Source organism: Sciurus vulgaris (assembly GCF_902686455.1).
Source record: "Sciurus vulgaris genome assembly, chromosome: 19".
NCBI lineage: Eukaryota > Metazoa > Chordata > Mammalia > Rodentia > Sciuridae > Sciurus > Sciurus vulgaris.
In genome coordinates, this window is record NC_136480.1 from 1,089,665 (window position 1) to 1,110,030 (window position 20,366).

Here is a 20,366-nt window from a genome sequence, read left to right on the forward strand (position 1 = left end):
GAGACTCTCATGCTAAGTGAAATAAGGCAGTCCAAAAGGACTCAGCCTCCCGAGCCGCTGGGATGACAGGTGTGCCCCATTTGGGATGATCAGCATCCCAAATACTCCTGATCATCCTGTATGGTTTTCTATTTCCTCATGGTGCTACGGTATTTATTTCTTTAAACAGAGAACAGCTATTTTATTCTACTTGTCTGACAGCTCCAGTATATGTCTCCTGTTTTTTGCTTGTTTCCACTAGACACTCTTCCACTGGTTCTCGCTCAAGGTGCCTTGTTTCTTTATCTGTGAGATGTTTGCTTTCCTTGGAAAATTATTTGTGGGGGATCTTTTTTTTTGAGGTTTGGGATAAAGATCTCTAACTCGAGAGGATGTGAGCTGCGCTTGGTTTTTACAGGTACGTGGGGGCACTCCCGGGCTGGAGGGCCTTCCTGATGGGCAGACAGGGCTGCTGGGGCGGTTTTAGACTCGTCGGGTGGGCAGCGGCCGCTGGATGGTCCTTCCTTGTCAGTCGCTTTCTGCGTCGAGAAGCTTTCCCTGCAGTTCTCCGGCGAATTTCCTTCCTGCCCTGCACACGGTCGCGCAGAGGACGCACCAGAGGGACGTCCATCGGATTTCCCACGGGGCCAGTTCCGGCATCTGTGTGCCCGGGTCACTGCAGTTGGGGTCCTTCCCGGGACGTCAGGCGCATGTCCCTGCGGACCCGCGGCGCGTGCCACGCGGATTCCGAGTTCAGGTTCGGCCACCGGCGCGCGGCAGGTGGCTCAAGGCTGCGGGCGCCGGGCCCTCCTCCACGACCCGCCTGCAGGTTTCCTCTCGGGTGGGCCCGTCACTCACGGGCCGCGGATGAGTTTCTCAGCGTGTCTGATGCTCATTTCAGAGTCTGATCCCTGTATTTTACTGTGATACTTTTAGAAGCGATGGCTTTTCCTGGTCGTTTTTAATTTCCGTTTGCCCCTGGGCGGTGGGCTTTCGACCCTCACCCCCGCACCGCCACGACCAAGCAGGTCAGGCCCCTCGGACGGTGAGGCTGGTTTTCACCGGCAGCTCTACTCTGGAGAACCTGCCATGCCAAAGAGGCTGGAGAGGGGAACGGAGGCCCAGGCAGGGAGGTGACAGGCTGCCTGATGCCTTGCTTCAAGGTCAGCGGTGTTTTTCATCTGCATTTTCATTTTTTTTTTCGGGTGGGACTCTAGAGGCTGCGATCCTCCTGCCTCGGCCTCCCGCTGGGATCACAGGAGTGTGCCCTTGCAGTATACAGTGGTTCATTATTTTTTTTTTTTTAAATGAATAAAGTTCTCCATTCGTCAATTGCCTGCGACTGATTTCTGGAGATCTGAGATGGTTGTTCTTGACAAATGTGCCTCCTTCCAGGTCCTCTTCTGGGGGGAGAGGACGTGGCGGTTTCACTTGGTCGCTGGGTGTCTGCTGCTCTCGCTTTTCTCTTGGCCAGCGATGTGCTCACTGGCAGCACAGATTTCAGAGGCTTAGAAAATGCTTTATGGAACATTTTTAGATATTTTCAGATGGAGGCTCGGCCTGGATATCTACCCAGCCACACAGAGGAGAGTTAATACTCAGGCCATTTTTATGACCATTAAAGGAAACTGTTTATGCAAAGAATTCAACAAAGTGTCTACAACATCAAGAGGCTCCGTGAAGAGCCGTTCTGATGTCTGAGTATTTAGGTCGCAGGGATTTTTCATACATCATTCACCTCGGTAACTCTAAGGCAGATGGTCCATTTTTTTTTTTTTTTTTTGGTACCAGGAATAGAACCCAGGGGTGCTTAACCCCTGAGCCACATCCCCAGCCCTTTTTATATTTTATTTAGAGACAGCGTCTCAATGAGTTGCTTAGAGCCTCACTAAGTGGCTGAGGCTGGCCTCCACCTTGTGATCCTCCTGCCTCAGCCTCCCAAGCCACTGGGATGACAGGCATGTGCCACCGCACCCAGCAACATTTCAATTTTAACATTACTAATAATAAGAAAAGAGCTGTCAGACCAAGGAGATGCAGGTAGTAGGCGGCAGAGCCAGGACTTTAACTGCATCTACTCTGCTCCAAGGTTCCTGCTTTCCTCACTTTACCATACTGGCTACTGGCTCCTTGGTAAAGATTTCGGTGGCAGGTGGCTTGTGTTTTGGTGTGTGCGCGCATGTGCATCCTCTAGACCCCCGAGGAGAGAGTAAGGAACTAAATCCGTTGTAGGGACGAAGGAGAGGCCTTGCTGTTGTATTAACTGGCAGGGCCTGAAATGCAGGGGGGTCCATCCGGATCCCTAAAAGTCGATGACGCTTTTGCCGAGAATTTGCAAATGAGCGTCAGGTAGCTCTGAGAGTCATTTGAACTGATTCAAACTGAGAGTTTCAGGGTTCCTTAGAGTGTCTGCCCCAATTCCAGCTACACATAAGTAGAAATTTACGTCGGACGTAAGACTGCCTGAACACCGAACTTCCTTCTGAAGCTCGTGAATGTATCTGAGCGGTAAGTCGCGAAGGCGGGGGAATCGCCTCTGTGGCTGGATTTACAGGATGGCATCGCTTGCTGGGGCTGATTATGAACGTGGCACCAGTTCTGATTATCTAGCAGCTGGATTTCTAGGCCGCTGCAAAGCCTTCCTACCTGCTCTCTCCCTTCCAGTTTCTTCCTGCCTTTGCTCTGTCGTTCATCTCCGCACCCGCCCATCTTCGGTGTGCTTCCTCACAGTTCACTATTTAGTGTTATTATTTAACTCTTATTTTGGTGCTGAGGACTGAACCAGGGGCACTTAACCCCTGAGCTACGTGCTTAACCCTTTTTATTTTTCGAGACAGGATCTCACTAAGTGGCTGAGGCTGGCCTCCAACTCATGATCCTCCTACCTCAGCCTCTGGAACCGCTGGGATCACAGGCGTGAGCCACCACGCCACCATGCTGGGCTGATTTTCTTCATTCCTTGTGCACAGGCCCCTGGCTCCCAGTTTTCCTGCACTGCTGTTCTCAACTCTCCGTCCCTCTGGGCTCATCTCCCCACTCTTGTCTTGCTGCCTTTGTACCAGCTTTATTCTCGCCTCCAGGTGGCTGCTGACACCCGTCCTCCCCCCTGTTCTCCCCTGCCCTTGGCTCGCTCCAGCCGTTACATACTTGGGGAAGCAGCCCCTGTCACGGCTGGGGTACTGTCCCCTCTGGGCCTGTGACAGCGCGTTTGGTTCTAACAAGGAAGGAGAAGCTTCACTGCAGGTGAGTCACCGAGGTGTCACAAGCCACACTGCACCCGTCCTTGTCCTTAAAGAAAACGACGGTTAATGCTGGAGTATGTGGCTGCAGCGGCCAGGGGACGCTACCTCCCGGGCTCCAAAGGCACGTCCTGTCCCCTCGAATGCTTGCTTTGCTCCCGTCCCGTCCTTCGTGTCTTTCCTCCTTGTTTCTGGTGGCCTTTCACCTTCCCGGGCTTCTGCCAGGTGCCCTTCACTGCAGATGGGAGGAGAGAGAGCTGGGCGGTCACCACCTGACGGGTCCAGCCGCTGTCCTCACCTGGGTCTTCCCACACACGGGCACGGGGAAGGTGGTAGAGGACGGTGTTGGCGACGGAAGGCACTCGTCAGAGCGAAAGGCTTAAACCCGGGAAAGAGATACCCCCCAAAAAAACAAGGAGTGAAGAAGGGTCCTGAGAACGTTCTGGAACTGGGTTTACCCACTTTTGTGGAACTCGAGTCTCCATGGCTCCCTGCTGGGTCAGGATCTGCTGACGAGACCTCACGCACTCCAGAGATAAGAAAAACTGCCGGGCATGGCGGCGCGCCCCTGCCTTCCCAGCGACTCGGGAGGCTGAGGCAGGAGGATCGCGACTTTGAGGCCAGCCTCAGCAACTCAGCGAGAGGCTGATGAAATTATCTAGACACCTCCCTATAGAAATCTGGTGAATCAGGCCAAACTGAAGAAGGCCGGCTTGATCTGAGGCACGGGACCCATGGCGGCTTCCTCCTCTACGGGACGAGGGCAGCTGGTTGCAGAAACCCGCCTTACCTTGCGGGACGGTGGCCACAGGCTTATTTCCGTTTCAAAGCCCGTTCGCTGGTGGAGCCCGGGTACCGCCTTTGCGTTCCCCTGCACCCGAGCGCCACCGAGGAGCCGTGCTCTCCTGAGTCCGCAGCCTCCCAGGCTTATTTGACGGGAACGAAGCCGGGGCTGTACCCACGCACGCACACGCACGCATGTGCGCACACACGCGCGCACACTCACGCACACGCGCACGCACGCACCACACACACACGCACACGCACTCACGCACGCACACACGCACGCGCACACTCACGCGCGCACACACACTCACGCACGCACACACACTCACGCACGCACACACACACGCGCACACACTCACGCACGCACACGCACACACACGCGCACACACACTCATGCACACACACGCACACGCGCGCACACACACGCACACGCACGCACACACACACACGCAACACACTCACGCACACACACGCACACACACTCACGCACACACACGCACACACGCACGCGCACACTCACGCACGCACACGCGCACACACTCACGCACGCACACGCACACACACGCGCACACACACTCATGCACACACACGCACACGCGCGCACACACACGCACACGCACGCACACACACACGCAACACACTCACGCACACACACGCACACACGCACGCGCACACTCACGCGCACACACACGCACGCACACACTCACGCACGCACACGCACACACACTCACGCACACACACGCACACACACTCACGCACGCACACGCACACACGCGCGCACACGCGCACACACACTCACGCACACACTCACGCACGCACACACGCACACACTCACGCACGCACACGCACTCACGCACGCACACGCACTCACGCACACATGCACACACGCGCGCACGCACGCACACACGCACTCACGCACATGCACACACACACACTCACGCACACACGCACGCACACGCGCACGCACACACATGCACCACGCACACACACTCACGCACGCACACACACTCACGCACGCACACACACGCACACACGCACACTCACGCACGCACACGCACTCACGCACACGCACACACGCGTGCACACACGCACACACACTCACGCACGCACACGCACACACACGCACGCGCGCACACACTCACGCACGCACACACACTCACGCACGCACACACGCACACTCACGCACGCACACACACGCACACGCACGCACACACGCACACGCACTCATGCACGCACACACGCACGCACACACACGCACACACGCACACTCACGCACGCACACACACGCACGCACACGCACACTCACGCACACGCACTCACGCACACACGCACACACACTCACGCACGCACACGCACACACACACACGCACGCACGCACACGCACACTTCCATCCTTACCGAGCCCCCGGCGGAGCGAAGCGCGCAGGCCAGGCCGCGGGCAGCGGCGCTCTTACCCAGGACGTAGATCTCGCCGTGGAGCGCGGCCGCGCTGAAGCGGTACTTGGCGTGGCGCATGGGCGCCCGCTCTCGCCACCGGTCCTGGCCGGGGTCGTACTGCAGCAGCGCGTTGCTCAAGCGGTCGGGCTCCTCGTCGGGACGGTCCACCTGCACGGGACACGACGGCCACATCAGGCCACTCACGGTCGGTGTGGGGTCCGCGCACATGTCAATCAGCCACCCCGGGGCTGCGGGGCTGCGGGGCTGCGGGGCGGACCGGAGGCCGGCGACCGCAAAGCCTCGCACCTGAAGCCAGGTCCCTGAATGCACCTGAAGGCGATTTTGTTAGACCTGCGGGTTTCCGTAGTTCTCAGAAGCTGTCTCCGCGATTCATGAGGCGCTTGTCTTTATTTTGCGATGCGTTATGGAACAAAGCTGCAAAGCCATGTTAGTGTTTCAGTGATTGTTCTTACGCCCTGTTTACGACCTTGTCACGACTACTCTGGATTCCACATTCAAGATGTGTGGGTTCACAGGGATTATTCGCATCTTATAGGCTGATTTTTAATGACCAGAGACAGTACGAATTAAATATCTTTATGCCTATACCTATGTAAAAGTGGCTTCTATTTATAAACTTTAGGTGAGATCATGTTTTTTGTGTATGATGTTTCTGGAACTTTCTATGACTTCAAGCTAAGGATTCATAAGTGTTTTCTTCTTTTGGATCCTGGTGTTCAAGGACAAAAAATTGCCAGATTTATGCAATTAACTTTAGGTAAGTACTTTAAATATTCTGCAAGTTATGATGACCATCTACGCCCAGCCCCAGGTCATCTTGCAACTGAATGTGCTGTAATCAGGTGCCAACTCAAATTAGCAAAAGACATATTGGCATGTTATCTGTGCAGAGGCGATAAATTAACAAATACTTTACTGTTTTAATTTCCCTTTTATTTAAGTATTTAATCTCTAGTAAAAGAAAAGCAAGGGCTTTTCAGTTGTTTTTGGAGCTGACTCATCCAAAATGAACTCAGTAAGTGGTTGGTTTTTGAAAAAGTTTAACTGCAAAAAACTTGTTAAGTTTCAGCTACTAGCTGAAATGAGACCTAAACTACTTCTTGATCTACAGAACACAAATAAAAACGGTGTTAAATGCAAAGTTTAAGTTTTTAAAACAGGTCTGATATACAGCAAATGGTAAAATCAAGCTGGTTGCGGTGGGGCACGCCTTTAATCCCAGTGGCTTGGGAGGCTGAGGCAGGAGGATCAAAAGTTGGAGGCTAGCCTCAGCGTCTCAGCGAGGCCCTAAGCAACTCAGGGAGACTCTGAATCTAAATAAAAATAAAAAGGGCTGGGGATGTGGCTCAGTGGTAGAGCTTTCTTAGGTTCAATTCCTAGTACCACAAAACAAATAAATAAATCCAAGTTTATGAAATGTAAAAGTTTTATCGTGATGCAAATCTGAAGAAATGAGAAATAATACAGGCAGAAATAAATTTATGTTAGATCGTGGTGATGGCCAATGAGCTAAGACTGATTTTTTAATTAGAAAGACTGAATGGCCAGGCTGGGTGCGGTGGTGCACACCTGTCATCCCAGCAGCTCAGGAGGCTGAGGCAGGAGGATCGCAAGGTGGAGGCCAGCCTCAGCAACAGCAAGGCCCTAAGTAACTAAGTGAGACCCTGTCTCTAAATAAAATATAAAGAGGGCTGGGGACGTGGCTCAGTGGTCGAGGGCCCTTGAGTTCAATCCCTGGTTATCTCCTACCTGCAAAAGAACATACTGAATGGCCAGGTTAGAGGGCAGCTGGAAAGATACCACTGTGAGTGCCAAAGCCCCAGGAGGACATTCGAAAGAAGCGAGAGGGCCGCTGTGGTCACACCAGTGACTTTTCAGTCTTGGCTTGCCGTCTCTTCGCTGGGCTTCAATATACACAGTGCTCTGGTTCCTCCATCTGCTGACGCCCAGCAAAAACACAAAATGTTTACATCACAACAGTTTCTTGGAAGTGACTCTGCATCACAGAATCCGTCTTCCGGCTTCCACTTGGAGTAGGAGTTTTACACAAGTGACGAGCCCCAGGTCACACGGCCATTATTCAGACAGGACTGGATGAGGAGCCAGCTTTTCTGCCTCAGCTTTGGATCCTCCCTCCAGATTGTGAGAACACAGCAGGACTGGCGAACGCAGTCATGTCTGTGAGTAACACACTCTAGAGTCCATCGTCCTAAATTGCTTTAACACCTCAAAACCTTAATGTGTATTTTGTGACGTAGAAAGCATTTTGGGGGTGGGGACTGGGGATTGAACCCAGAGGCCCTTAACCTCTGACCCACATCCCCAGCCCTTTTTATATTTTATTTAGAGACAGGGTCTCACTGAGTTGCGTAGGGCCTCGCTAGTTGCTGAGGCTGGCCTCCAACTTGTGATCCTCCTGCCTCAGCCTCCCAAGCCGCTGGGATGACACGTCTGCACCACTGCATTTTATCAAAATGTAAGTGCTACCTTTTTCGTACCCAATGACTACAGTATTTTTCAACGGAGCTAGGCTCAGGGCAGCCATGCCAATCACAGGAAATTTCTTACGGAACTTTCCTGTTCACATGTGAACACACGACCAGGGAAATTCCACATCATGTCCCACCACAAGGATGGGGAGTCACACTCCATGTGTGACAGGTCAGAGTGCACCCTGCTGTCATGGAGAGCTAAGGAGGACACATAAAATAAATGAATGAGGGCTGGGGATCTAGCTCAGTTGGTAGAGTGCTTGCCTTGCAAGCACAAGGCCCTGGGTTCAGTCCGCAGCACTGATGACTGACTGACTGAATGACTGAGTGAATGACTGAATGACTGAATGACTGAATGACTGACTGAAATGATTGACTGAAATGTCTGACTGAATGGATGACTGAAATGAATGAATGACGGAATGACTGATGGACGGAATGACTGACTGACTGACTGACTGAAATGACTGACTGAAAAATAATAAATAAATAAAAAATAAACAAACGAAACAAAACAAAACAAAGAAGTCTCCCCACCTGAGGGGTCCAGCCTCCGATCACGTAGAGCTGATCGTTCAGGGTCACGACGGCGTGACAGGCCAGCTGCAGCGGGAGGGGAGCCACCCTCTTCCAGCTGTCCTGCTCCACAGAGTACCTGTCCACACAGTTGGTGATGAGGTACTGGTTCTTGATTTTCATTTGTCCTCCGACAACATAGAGGTCGTTGTGGACGCTGCCCAGAGCGTACAGCTCCCGGAATTCAGTTGTGCATAACTTTTCCCAAAACTGGTTTCCTGTTTGGTGGTACCTGGGAAGTAAGAGAGAGAGCCAGGGATCAGCGCTCACTTGAAAGCGTGCCCCAGGAGACGGAGGAAGAGGATAGATGATTCGGGAGTAGACTTCGCATTGCCACTTACAGGAAAGCAAGCCAAGAATAGGGAAATCTTTGGGCAAATTCATTTATGATTTTACCATAAAAGAATAACTAAAAAGAGTGCTGGGGTTGTAGCTCATGGTAAAGCACTTGCCTAGCATGTGGGAGGCTCATCCACAGCACCACATAAAAAGAAAGAAATAAAATTAAAGGTATTGTGTCCATCTTCAACTACAAAAATTTTTTTAAAAAGGTAAGTAAGAAGAAACAAAAAGTACAAATTCGCCTTATTCTGTAACAAGTAATAGCATTTTCATATTACATAAGCTGGGTGTGGTGGTGCACAACTGTAATCCCAGAGGTATGGGAGGCTGAGGCAGGAGGATTACAAGGTGGAGGCCAGCCTCAGAAACTTAGTGAGGCCCTCAGCAACTCAGCGAGACCCTGTCTCTAAATAAAAAATAAACAAGAGCTGGAGATGTGGCTCAGTGATTAAGCCCCTCTGAGTTCAATCCCTAATGCCAAAAAATAAAAAAACGTTACATTAAAAAGATCATGGTTTTAGGGCAGACAATCCGAGAATATCTCAACTCAAGATTTCTAACAGGCTGTGTTTGATACAAGTTACATAGAATTTCAAGGACTGTACTTCTAACAGTCGTAAAATTGGGTCAAAAGTACTGCAGAAGAACTCATCTGCAGATTTGTGCTGGGCGTTTGACATCTATTTTAGTCCACTAGATATGGTAATTTCTTCCACGAATAGTTGGTCCATCTAAGAGTTTCCGGAGACAGGGATTCTCAATTCCTTCTAGAGTCCAGCCAGCCCGTAAGGTGGGGGGTGGTCACTGAGGAACTGAGGATGTGAGTTCGTGGCGATCCTTTGTGTTTTCCATGAGAAAGCTAAGTCTGCTTTTCCCCATGGTCTGCGGATGACAAGTGCACTCCAGGGGAACCGTGGAAGAAAATACGTGAGCGGCTGAGGATAGAGCTGATGTGGTGGCGTGCTTGCCTGCCATGAGCAAGGCCTGGGGTTCGAGTCCCCAGCACCACCAAGAAAGAAAAAAAGTTAAATGTCTGAGAAAACCTAGAAAGTATCCCCAGAATTAAAACACACCCCACCTCCCAGGAAATCACAGAAACAAACAAAAAAACAGTGTTCCATTTTGAAACAAGAAGAAACAGAAGCGTAACATGGGCGTTTTGTACCGAGAACGCTGGACAGCGACTCACATGAGCAGTTTTTCTGAGCTGTTCTACGCTGGCTCTTCTGTTTCCCAGCGAGAACCTTTTTTTTTTTGTACTTGTCAATGGATCTTTTATTTATTTTACTTATTCATGTCTATGTGGCGCTGAGGGTGGAACCCAGGGCCTCCCACGTGCGAGGCACGCACTTTACCACCGAGCCCCAGCGCGGCCCCTAAATTCGCCACGTTTGATTCGTGCACTAAATATTCGCTGACTACCTGGTCATTTAAATAATGAACGAGCATGCACGTTCTCAGGAACAAGCCCCAGATGATTCGGTGCTTCTTAGCATCACTCTTTTTCCTCTAAGTATAATTCTAGGATCGAAGCTTTTTTTTGTACCAGAGATTGAACCCAGGGGTGCTTAACCACTGAGCCACCTCCCCAGCCCTATTTTGTATTTTATTTAGAGACAGGGCCTCGCTTTGCTGAGGCTGGCTTTGAACTCCTGATCCTCCTGCCTCAGCCTCCCAAGCTGCTGGGATGGCAGGTGAGTGCCACCGTGCTCAGCTCAAAGCATTCTTAATGCCACAGGCTTTTGTCAGTATTAGAGATTTAGGAAAGATCCAGAAATTGAGGACACAGAGTGAAAACTTTCAGGTTAAGAAAAAATATTACTTACTACTCTGAATTATTTAAAAAAAAAAAAAGAGGTCACAGGAGTCTGCTTAAATTTTTCTTATTGTTTAAAATTCTATCAGTCTACAAAAATATAATCTACCATATGAATAAATAAGGAAAGCTCAGTGAAAAATACAATGGAATCATAATGTAAATACATTTGACTTATGCAAATTCAATTGTTTTTCACAATGAAAGCAAGAGAAAATAGATCTAAGATGTGGGTGACTTACGAATGTTATACATGTGCTACATTTACACTTATGTATACACAGAACTATGTTCTGCATACTATTCTCTTTTGGGCAGCGGAGGTAACTGGGATTGAACTCAGGGACACTCGACCACTGAGCCACCTCCCCAGCCCTTTTTATATTTTATTTAGAGACAGGGTCTCACTGAGTTGCTTAGGACCTGACTAAGTGGCTGAGGCTGGCCTCCAACTTGCGATCCTCCTGCCACAGCCTCCTAAGCTGCTGGGATGACAGGCGCATGCCACCATGGCCCTGCATACTATTCTTTACGGGAGACTTACAGGGTCACTCGACAGGCTACAGGTGACTTAAGATGTGACCACCCTCTGCAGTACTTCCTGCTACTCTTGCTAAGCTTAAAGCAGAATAACGACACCGTGTTGCTAGATACGAACCTATAGATTTCAACATTCTTGTTCTTTTGCCTAGACAGCCTGGAGGCAGTGGCTTCTCCGGCCACGATCACCGTGTTATTTTCCGTGACGACACCCGTGCACACGGTTCCCAGACCCTCCCCGTATTTGGGAGACGAGATGAAATAGGTCTTCCGAGCCACGGGGTCGTAGCAGAAGCTGGCATCCCCGTAGTTCCTGTGTCTTGATCGGATTCCGGAGGGATTGTTGCCGATGCAGAGCAGAAGGTTGGTGACCGCCATGCCGTAGCGGAGATTGGGAGAGGGCTGCTGGGGTGTCTTGATGGCCTTGAACGCGTTCTGGATGAGGTCGATGCACCCCGCGTCGCACAGAAGCATGGTGTTCCTTTTGAGGGCCTGTCTCAGAAAGGCAGGACTGATCAGTTCCAGGCGGACTTGCCCCAGCAGCTGGGCCAGGTGCTCGGAGCGCGCTGAGCGGTCCCGGTTGACCCACCTCAGGACCAGGTCCAGGATGCTCTCCTCCCGGGACACGTTCAGGTCGTCCGACTGAATGAGCGTCAGGAACTGGTGCGCTTCCAGGTCCAGAACCTCCTCGTGCAAGCTCACCTCGGCGAAGTGCCGGTACAGGTACCGCCTGGACTGCTCGCAGAGGTCTTCCGCTCCGATCTGCTTGGCGAAGTGGTAGATGCCCAGGCAGTTGGAGGCGTCCATGTGGCCCATCATGTACCTCTGACACACGCCGAAGACGTCGTCCATCTGCATGAAGTAGGCGGCCATGGCCACCGTTTGCACGTTGGCCGTGCTCAGCTCCAGCGCCGCGTGGTACATGTAGGTCAGGATCACTGACACGCTTTCTGCCGAGATGTCGTGGAGGACCACTTCCCGCTGCGAGCACTCGGCCAGCCCGCAGGTGAACATGGCCTTGAAGTACGGACTGAAGGCGGCCAGGACCAGTCGGTGGCAGGGGAACTTCTCAGCCTCCGCTACGAGGACCACGTCGATCATTTCTGCTGCTGCTTTCATGTCCTGGATTTTGTTCAGTAAGTTCAAGCTGTGCTGGTGCTTTTCTTTGCCCTCGCTCTTGTACTCCATGGCCCGCTCGCCAACGTTGCTGAGTCTTCTTTGGGTTTAGCTCGATGCTTGAGGGACTATTTTGCATTTCCAATTACTCACATGGGAACGGAGATGCTACACCAGGAGGCGCTCCTGAGGGCGAGAAAAGAAGACGTTGTCATAAAAAGTTCTCTATGGTTGTCGAAAAGGAATATTACTCGGTCATAAAAAAGATCGAGATGATGGCATTTGCCAATCAGTGGATGGAGCTGGAGAATATCACGCTAAGTGAAATAAGCCAATCCCCAAACACCAAAAGACAAATGTACTCTTTGATACGTGGATGCTGACTCACAATAAAGTGTAGGGTGCCAAGTTAGCTCAGGCGCGGGTAAGAGCTGATGGAGTCATAATCCAGACCCCGGGAGTTGGGTAAAAGCAGGCTTGTGGCGAGCAACCTGCAAACTCGTTTATTGCAGGAGAAACCATACATTTTATAGACTTTTAACCCAATCACAATGCGCCACGGGGGATCAGACCACCAGGCCCCTATACGGGTTCTCTTGGTAACACTAGGTAAATTTGGGGACCGTTGTTTACTTTCCCAAGTGACCAGAACGGAATGTGCCTCTCTGTAGGTATTTCTGACGGGCGTGAGTGTGTGAAGGTTTTCTTTACACACTTGAGACATTCACAGCTGCTAGCCAAGACTTAGGATTTCTCCCAACAATAAAAGGGGTAGGGAATGGAAGTTCTTTGGATTAGACAAGGGAGCGAGAGGAAGGGTGGGGGATGGAAATGGGAAAGATGATGGAAGGAAGGGGACAGAACTTTCCTGTGTCCATATAGGAACACTGGATCAGGGAGATTCCACATCATGTCCAACCACAAGAATGGGATCCGAATTAGAATAAGTTATGCTCCATGTATGTATAATATGTTAAATTACACTCTACTGGCTGGGCGGGGTAGTGCATGCCTTAATTCCAGTGACACAGGAGGCTGAGGCAGGAGGATCACAAGTTGGAGGCCAGCCTCAGTGGTTAAGCACCCCTCAGTTCAATCCCTGGTACCAAAAAACAAAACAAAACCAAAAAATCATTCTCTGTCCTGTATATCTAAAAAGAACAAATTAAAAAGATATTATCTAGAAAGATTTCTAGGGCTGGGGATATAGCTCGCTTGGTAGAATGCTTGCCTTGAAAGCCCAAGGCCCTGGGTTCAATCCCCAGCATCACGAGAGAAAAAAATATACGCATAAAAGGTTTTCTATAGTTGAAATATGCGGCATTCGTGCTAACAAGTATTTGTAAATAAATACCCATTCCAAACGGAGTAGTTGAAGAGAACTACTTTTGTATCTGAAAATATCTTCAATGTGTGAATAGCAAGTTATTAACTGCTGCTACCACATTATTTTCCTCTTTGGCACTGGAGATTTTTCTGGAACTAGAACTTCTCCCCCCTCCATAGGAATGAGGAGAGAGGTGATATAAGGAACCAACTTGCAGTTCCATCTTTGGCTACCAACTCCAGCTGACCTGCAGGCACTCCCTGCAAAGACGCACCCGTAGGAAAACGGCGGACCCAGGAGATCCTGGCCAGGGCCGAGGGATGCACCCTGGAGGCAGGGCATGGGGGAAAAGACGACGTCCAGTAAAATCTGCTCCAACTTTGATCTGGGATAGATAATTCCACACAGTGGGCAATATGGAGAGCTCGAGCGAACGTCTGCTGATCTGCAAATTCGTGCTGTTTGAAACTTCCACCCGCAACGCCTCGATCCAGAGCCGGCAGAGAGCAGCGCTCCGATCCTCCACCTTCCCTCCATGCCCCGCTCTTCTCTGCTGTTTCACGGTGGTCAACCCAAGCCCCTCTCACACTAAAAAGTGCCAGTCTAATTAAAAGTCTCTCTGAATCGGTGGGGTCCTCGTTACCTTCCCTGGGACAGTGGCAGGGGAGGCTGCCAGGAAGTTCATGAGCTGCTTAAAGGACAGTCCCAGCGTTAGGGATGTCACAGGGTCCAGGAGGAATCTCCGGTCCCAGTCCCCTTTTCTGGTTCTGTAAGGTGGCTATAACAGCTGCCAGCAGCAGGAATCTGTGTGGGATGGGAGAAGTCAGTCCTGGGATTTCAGAAAGGAGAGGTGACCACTTCAATAGCACGAGCACGAAATGTGTTCATCAGACCCCAGTCGCCTACCTTCCGATGTTTTGTTTGGTACCAGGGATGTAACCCAGGGGTGCTTCACCCCTAAGCCACATCCTTAGCCCTTTTTCTATTTTATTTAGAGACAGGGTCTCGCCGAGTTGCTTAGGGCCTTGATAAGTACCTGAGGCTGGCCTCCACCTTGTGATCCTCCTGCCTCAGCCTCCTGAGCCCCTGGGATGACAGGTGTGTGCCACCACGCCTGGCTACAGGTCATATTTTACAAACACATTTAGAGGGGGCAATGCTGGGTTTTCCTCAGTACCTAACCTGCTTTCCAACTGTTGGGGCGCTGTGATAGGTCTCAATCCCATGCCCCTCACTACAGTGCCTGCTGCCTCTGCTGTGATACCGGAGAATGGCCTTGTGAGGGGGAAGCTCGGGCCTCTGGTTCGATGATTGGGGGTGTCCCTGTTGTACAGCTGGGAGGTCAGGCACTGCTGCAGCCATGTCCCGGTAAGCTAGCAAAGCAAACGCAGGGAAGGAAGCAAAGCCTGTGGAGCGACAGAGACTCTATTTGCAAATAGAAGCTCTATTTTCAGTTTGGAGAGGCAGTTTAAGCTGGTTTGAACTGGGATTGCTGTTATTTGTAATCTAGAGTCCTTACTAGCAGGGCCTGGTGGCACACACCTGTAATCTCGGTGGCTTGGGAGGCTGAGGCAGGAGGATCTCAAGTTGGAGGCCAGCCTCAGCCACTTAGCGAGGCCCTGAGCGACTCAGCGAGACCCTGTCACTAAATAAAATACAAAAAGGGCTGGGGAGGTGGCTCAGGGGTTGCCGGCCTGAGTTCAATCCCCGTTATGCCTCCCCCCAAAAAGAGTCCTTACTGGTATAAGTGGTATATGCAGAAATATTGAGGACAGGTCGCCTAAGGGGATTGTAATCACACACACTATCACTGCTGTGTCGTAAATTTTCTATGATGCCGTCAATCCAAAGAACCACAGAAACCTCTTATCTTTGTTTCTTCGTGATAAAAAGCAAGGGTCACTGAAGTCACTCTTCTGGTGCGCTTTTCCTTGGGAAAAGGCTACAGCACTTGGACCCGATTTCATCTGTACACCTTCCTGCTTCCTCTAGTGCAGAGGTCGGGAAACGGGGGCCAGACAGTAAATATGTCTGTCTCTGCTGGCCATATGCTCTCCGTCACCGCTATCTCACTTAGATTTAATAGCACGCGACAGCCAGAGACAGAGTGTAAATGAAGGGAGTTGGCTGTGCTCCAATCAGATGTTTTGAGGGTATCGAAACCCGAATTCCGGGGCTTGAGCTCAGTGGTGGGGCGCTTGCCTCGCACGTGTAAGGGCCTGGGTTCCAGCCTCAGCACTACGGAAAAAATAAAAAAAATAATAATAAAAGTGCTGTGTTCATCTACAAGTAAAAAAAAATTCTAAAAAAACCAAACCTGAAATTCATACGTCTTCAGGTTATATTTTCACGTGTCAAGGAGTATTACTCTTTTGACTTTTAAAAGTCACTTATAATTAGGACTTTTTTTTTTTTTTTTTTTTTTTAAGCCCATGGGCTACACAGAGCCCAGGGCCAGGCTGCGGACTCCTGCTCGAATTTTATAAATAAATCCATTCTCTCGATGGTGAGTAAGCCACTGTCCTGTCTGGGTGACTAATCTCCATTTCTCCTCTTAAATCCAGCTGAAGAGTTTTAAGAGGAGGTGGTGATGTTTGAAAAAGATCATCTGGTTGTCCCCAGATTCCCACATATAAATCAGTTTTCTTGAAGAAATACCGCACTTGGATGTAGCATATTTGTTTCAAGTACTGGCTCTGATGGCAATAACAAAGCCGAAATAAGTGTTTCAGACACTCTGCAAAGAAATTTCTATGAAGGACTTTGAAAACGGGCATCTATTTATTAAGTATCCTTATCTGCCCCCCCCCCTCCTTTTTTAAAAAACAGGGATTGAACCCAGGGGTGCTTAAACCCTGACCCACCTCCCCAGCCCTTTTTATATTTTATTTAGAGACAGGGTCTCGCCGAGTTGCTCAGGGCCTTGCTAAGTGGCTGAGGCTGGCCTTCAACTTGCGATCCTCCTGCCTCAGCCTCCAGAGCCGCTGGGATTATAGGTGTGCACCACCACACCTGGCCCGACTGCCTTTTATACGACTCCTGAAAACTACTCTAATTGCTATAGATTTATAGATTTAATGAATTTATGGATAGAAATCCTGAGAAATGTCTGGGAAGTTAAATCAAATACCATTAAGACTTCAAAGACATCTCAGCATGGTTTTATATGTGTGTATACATATGTACATGGAAAATATTGGCATGGCAGATGAAGACTTTGAAATGAAAAAGTCCTAGGTTTGAATTCCAAATTAGTTGCTTATTTGCTGTAATTTAAAAAAAAAATTTTTTTAACCTTCCTAAACCTTTTTCCTTCATATGTACAATGGGGTAGTTAGATTAGTCTTGGCATCCAAGCATCCAAAAAAGGGACATTCCTGTCCATTATAATGATGTAGCACAGTGTGGCTTAAAGGTCAGGAACACAGACTTTGGCTGAGGCTGCTGAGGTCTGGGTTTGAGTCCTTGCTCACGCCAGTAATAGCATGATGTTTCTTCTAGTTTTCTCACCTGGGATGTCTTTTGAGGATTATACAAGAATCGTTTGGAGCACTAAATACGGATATGCATGTACAATGTGTAATTTGCTTGGTGAAATTTATTCGGTGAGTGATGCTGGATATACCTGTACAAACACTTTCCCAGGAACAAAAATATTTGGGTACATATACGAATGGCTCTCACAAATGGAGAGCTGACAGCGACTTTTTCTCATAATGAGAGCAGACAGTGCATTCTCCTTTATCAGCAAAACAAAATTGTATAAATGTTCTCAGTGGTATCAATGGGAAGTTATTCTCTGTTCCAATTTATACAAGACCGAGCTGGTGCATTCACAATAATAGTACCCATAATAATGGAGAAAAACGAGTAGCAAAGATAAATATAAATCACAGAATAAAGCGTGATTACTTTGCAAATCCAAAATGCAGTTATACCCATGTCCATTATATTTCGTTCTGAGAAAGGGACCGCTGTAAATTTTAATGTGGGGTACAAATGTCAATTTCCTTAAACCACAAATGTTTTGCTTTTTATCGGATTTGATTTTATCGTCTTTACATTATCTTTACAGTGGCTCCTTTCTCTGAACAATGGTTGACACATGGCCAAGCCCTCTTTTCAATGAAAATTCTCCATGTTTTGCTGAAGATAAACTAGTTTAAATTCATAGCAGCATTGTCTGAAGTTGCAAAAATGTTGGAATAACCTAAATACCCATTAACAGAATAGACACAGTACATCCATCAAAAGAATACTGCACAACAGAAAAAAATGGACTTGATCAACCTGTATCAACACGGATGGATCTCATAAACACGAAGTGTGTCGAAGACCGCAGAAGACATTTTGTGTCCATTAACAAATCTGAGAAGAGCAAAACTATGACATAGTCTCATGGTAAATTTTGACAAATGATAATCCATTGGCGAATCTGGTAAAGGGTATGCAGGAGCTTTTTTGTATTATTCTTAAAACTTTTCTGTAAGTTTGAATTATATCAAAATTAAAAGTCAAAAGTTATATATGTATATTCTTTAAGAATTCATACAGCTATAGTGGAATGTCGATGAAGGGTGATTATTATTCCCCCCACCTCCTGTGTGGTACCAGGGATTGAACCCAGGGGTGCTTACCCACTGAGCCACATCCCCAGCCCTGTTTATATTTTATTTAGAGACAGGGTCCCTCACTGAGTTGCTTATGGCCGTGCTAAGTGGCGGAGGCTGGCCTCCAACTTGCGATCCTCCTGCCTCAGCCTCCTGATCTCCTGGGACTACAGGCGTGTGCCACTGCGCTTGGCTCGATGAAGGTAATTATAAACACCAAATTCAGGAGAGTGGTTGTCTTCAGAAGGAACTCAAAGAGGGGACACCACCAGAGAGAATGAAAAGCAGTTTCAACAACATAAATGCTTAATTTCTCCAGCTTTATGAAGGGTACCCAATACGTACTTTATTATTCCTTATGTCCTTTGGCACATCTTAAATATTGTATAAAGTTTAAAATTAAAAACTACATTAGTGTAAGTCATTTATAGCTTTGAAAAACGCATTGTAAACCCAATCAGCATTATCTGATACATGTCACATGTAGAGGGAGATAACAGGTGGATACACGATGAATTTTCTTTTTAATGTCATGTGCCCCAACTTATGAGTGATGGAAGAATACAAAAGATCAGACCTCCTCTCTAGTCTGAATGAGGACTGCTTTGAAATCGTGGCTGTACAGCTCTCTCTCTTCCTCAAGTTCCTACTTAAAGTAAAAATGAACCCATACTTGCCTGTGTGACAGGAAAAGAAGTTATTTGATTCCTGAATTAGCATGTATTTTTTTTGTCAGAAATATTCAATATAGGGCTGGGGTTGTGGCTCAGTGGTAGAGAGCCTGCCTAGCATGTGTGAGGCCCTGGGTTCTATCCTCAGCACCACGTTAAAAAAAAAAAAAAGAAATATTCGATATAGTGAGTAGGTTATCATAAAGACTTAATCAACATCAAAACCTTTAGTTTTTTGTGTGTGTGGGGGTACCAGGGATTGAACTCAGGGGCACTCAACCACTGAGCCCCGTCCCCAGCCCTATTTTGTATTTTCTTTAGAGACAGGGTCTCACTGAGTTGCTTAGGGTCTCCCTTTTGCTGAGGCTGGCTTTGAACTCATGATCCTCCTGCCTCAGCCTCCTAAGTTGCGGGGTTTACAGGTGTGTACCACCCTCCCCTGAAGTCCTGAGATTCATCAATGAAAAATAAAACAAAATGCAATGTACAAAACCGATGAGCAGAGAAATGACTTAGGGCTCCTAAATGCCTCAGATTAATATTTCTTTTGATGGATTCTGGTTAGCAAACCAACAGTCATCAACATCACAGTATCAGACAAGGATGTCCCAATTCCAATGTTCGAGCAAAAACAAATAACGAAAAGACAAAACCCTGTTGGAAAGAAAACCCTCAATTCCCTTTTGTAAGTTGGTGACTATTGTGCATAAAATTATTACCGTGCATTTAAAAAAAATTTACCGTGAGTCTATCTCCACCACCACTCATTCTGGCATTACGAGGCTCCTCACAATTGGGTACCCCCCACCCTTTCCTGCCTTGTCTCCTGACTTCTCTTCTTTATATTTTTTCCATCTTGTAGTAATTCTGAACTACTAAAAATTCTAACATGTATTTGCTTTCAGCTGTGATGCTCTCCATGTTAGGATTATCCTTCTTTCCCTGTCCACCAGGAAAAATGAACTGGCTCTTCAAAATTCAGTCCAGATACCACTTTCTCCATGAAGATGTCCCTTTGCTTCTGTGTCTGGCTGAAGCTCGCTCAATGTGGTTGTTGCTCTGTTAGGAGTCATCTAATCCCATTCATGTTAAATATGCTGGAAAGTTGGGCACAGTGATACACGTGCCTGTCATTCCAGCACTCGGGAGGCTGAGGAAGGAGGATCACAAGTTGGAGGCCAGTCTCAGCAACTTAGCAAGGCCCTAAGCAACTCATTGAGACTCTGTCTCTAAATAAAATATTATAAAGGGCTGGGGAGGTGGCTCAGTGGTTAAGCATCCCTGGGTTCAATCCCTGGTACCAAAAAAGAAGGAAAGAAAAAAATCACGTTATGTGCATATATAAATATACTCCAGAAAACTTCAGCTTTATGCATAGGTAGAAAGAACCAACCAAATATAAATATAAAATAAA

At 48.5% G+C, this 20,366-nt stretch overlaps 1 protein-coding gene across 2 annotated transcripts in view; it reads right to left on the reverse strand.

Annotated features, from left to right (window-relative positions):
• Positions 1-20,366, reverse strand: part of KBTBD12 (kelch repeat and BTB domain containing 12) — a 50,393-nt gene that overhangs the window by 26,953 nt on the left and 3,074 nt on the right. For both annotated transcript variants that reach the window (XM_079122114.1, XM_079122115.1), the window contains exons 2-4: positions 11,347-12,530; positions 8,492-8,762; positions 5,459-5,609 (exon numbers count right to left, since the gene is read on the reverse strand). In XM_079122114.1, the coding sequence (XP_078978240.1) occupies positions 5,459-5,609; positions 8,492-8,762; positions 11,347-12,416 (1,492 nt within the window). In that variant the 5' untranslated portion in view covers positions 12,417-12,530. The remainder of the gene's footprint in view (positions 1-5,458; positions 5,610-8,491; positions 8,763-11,346; positions 12,531-20,366) is intronic.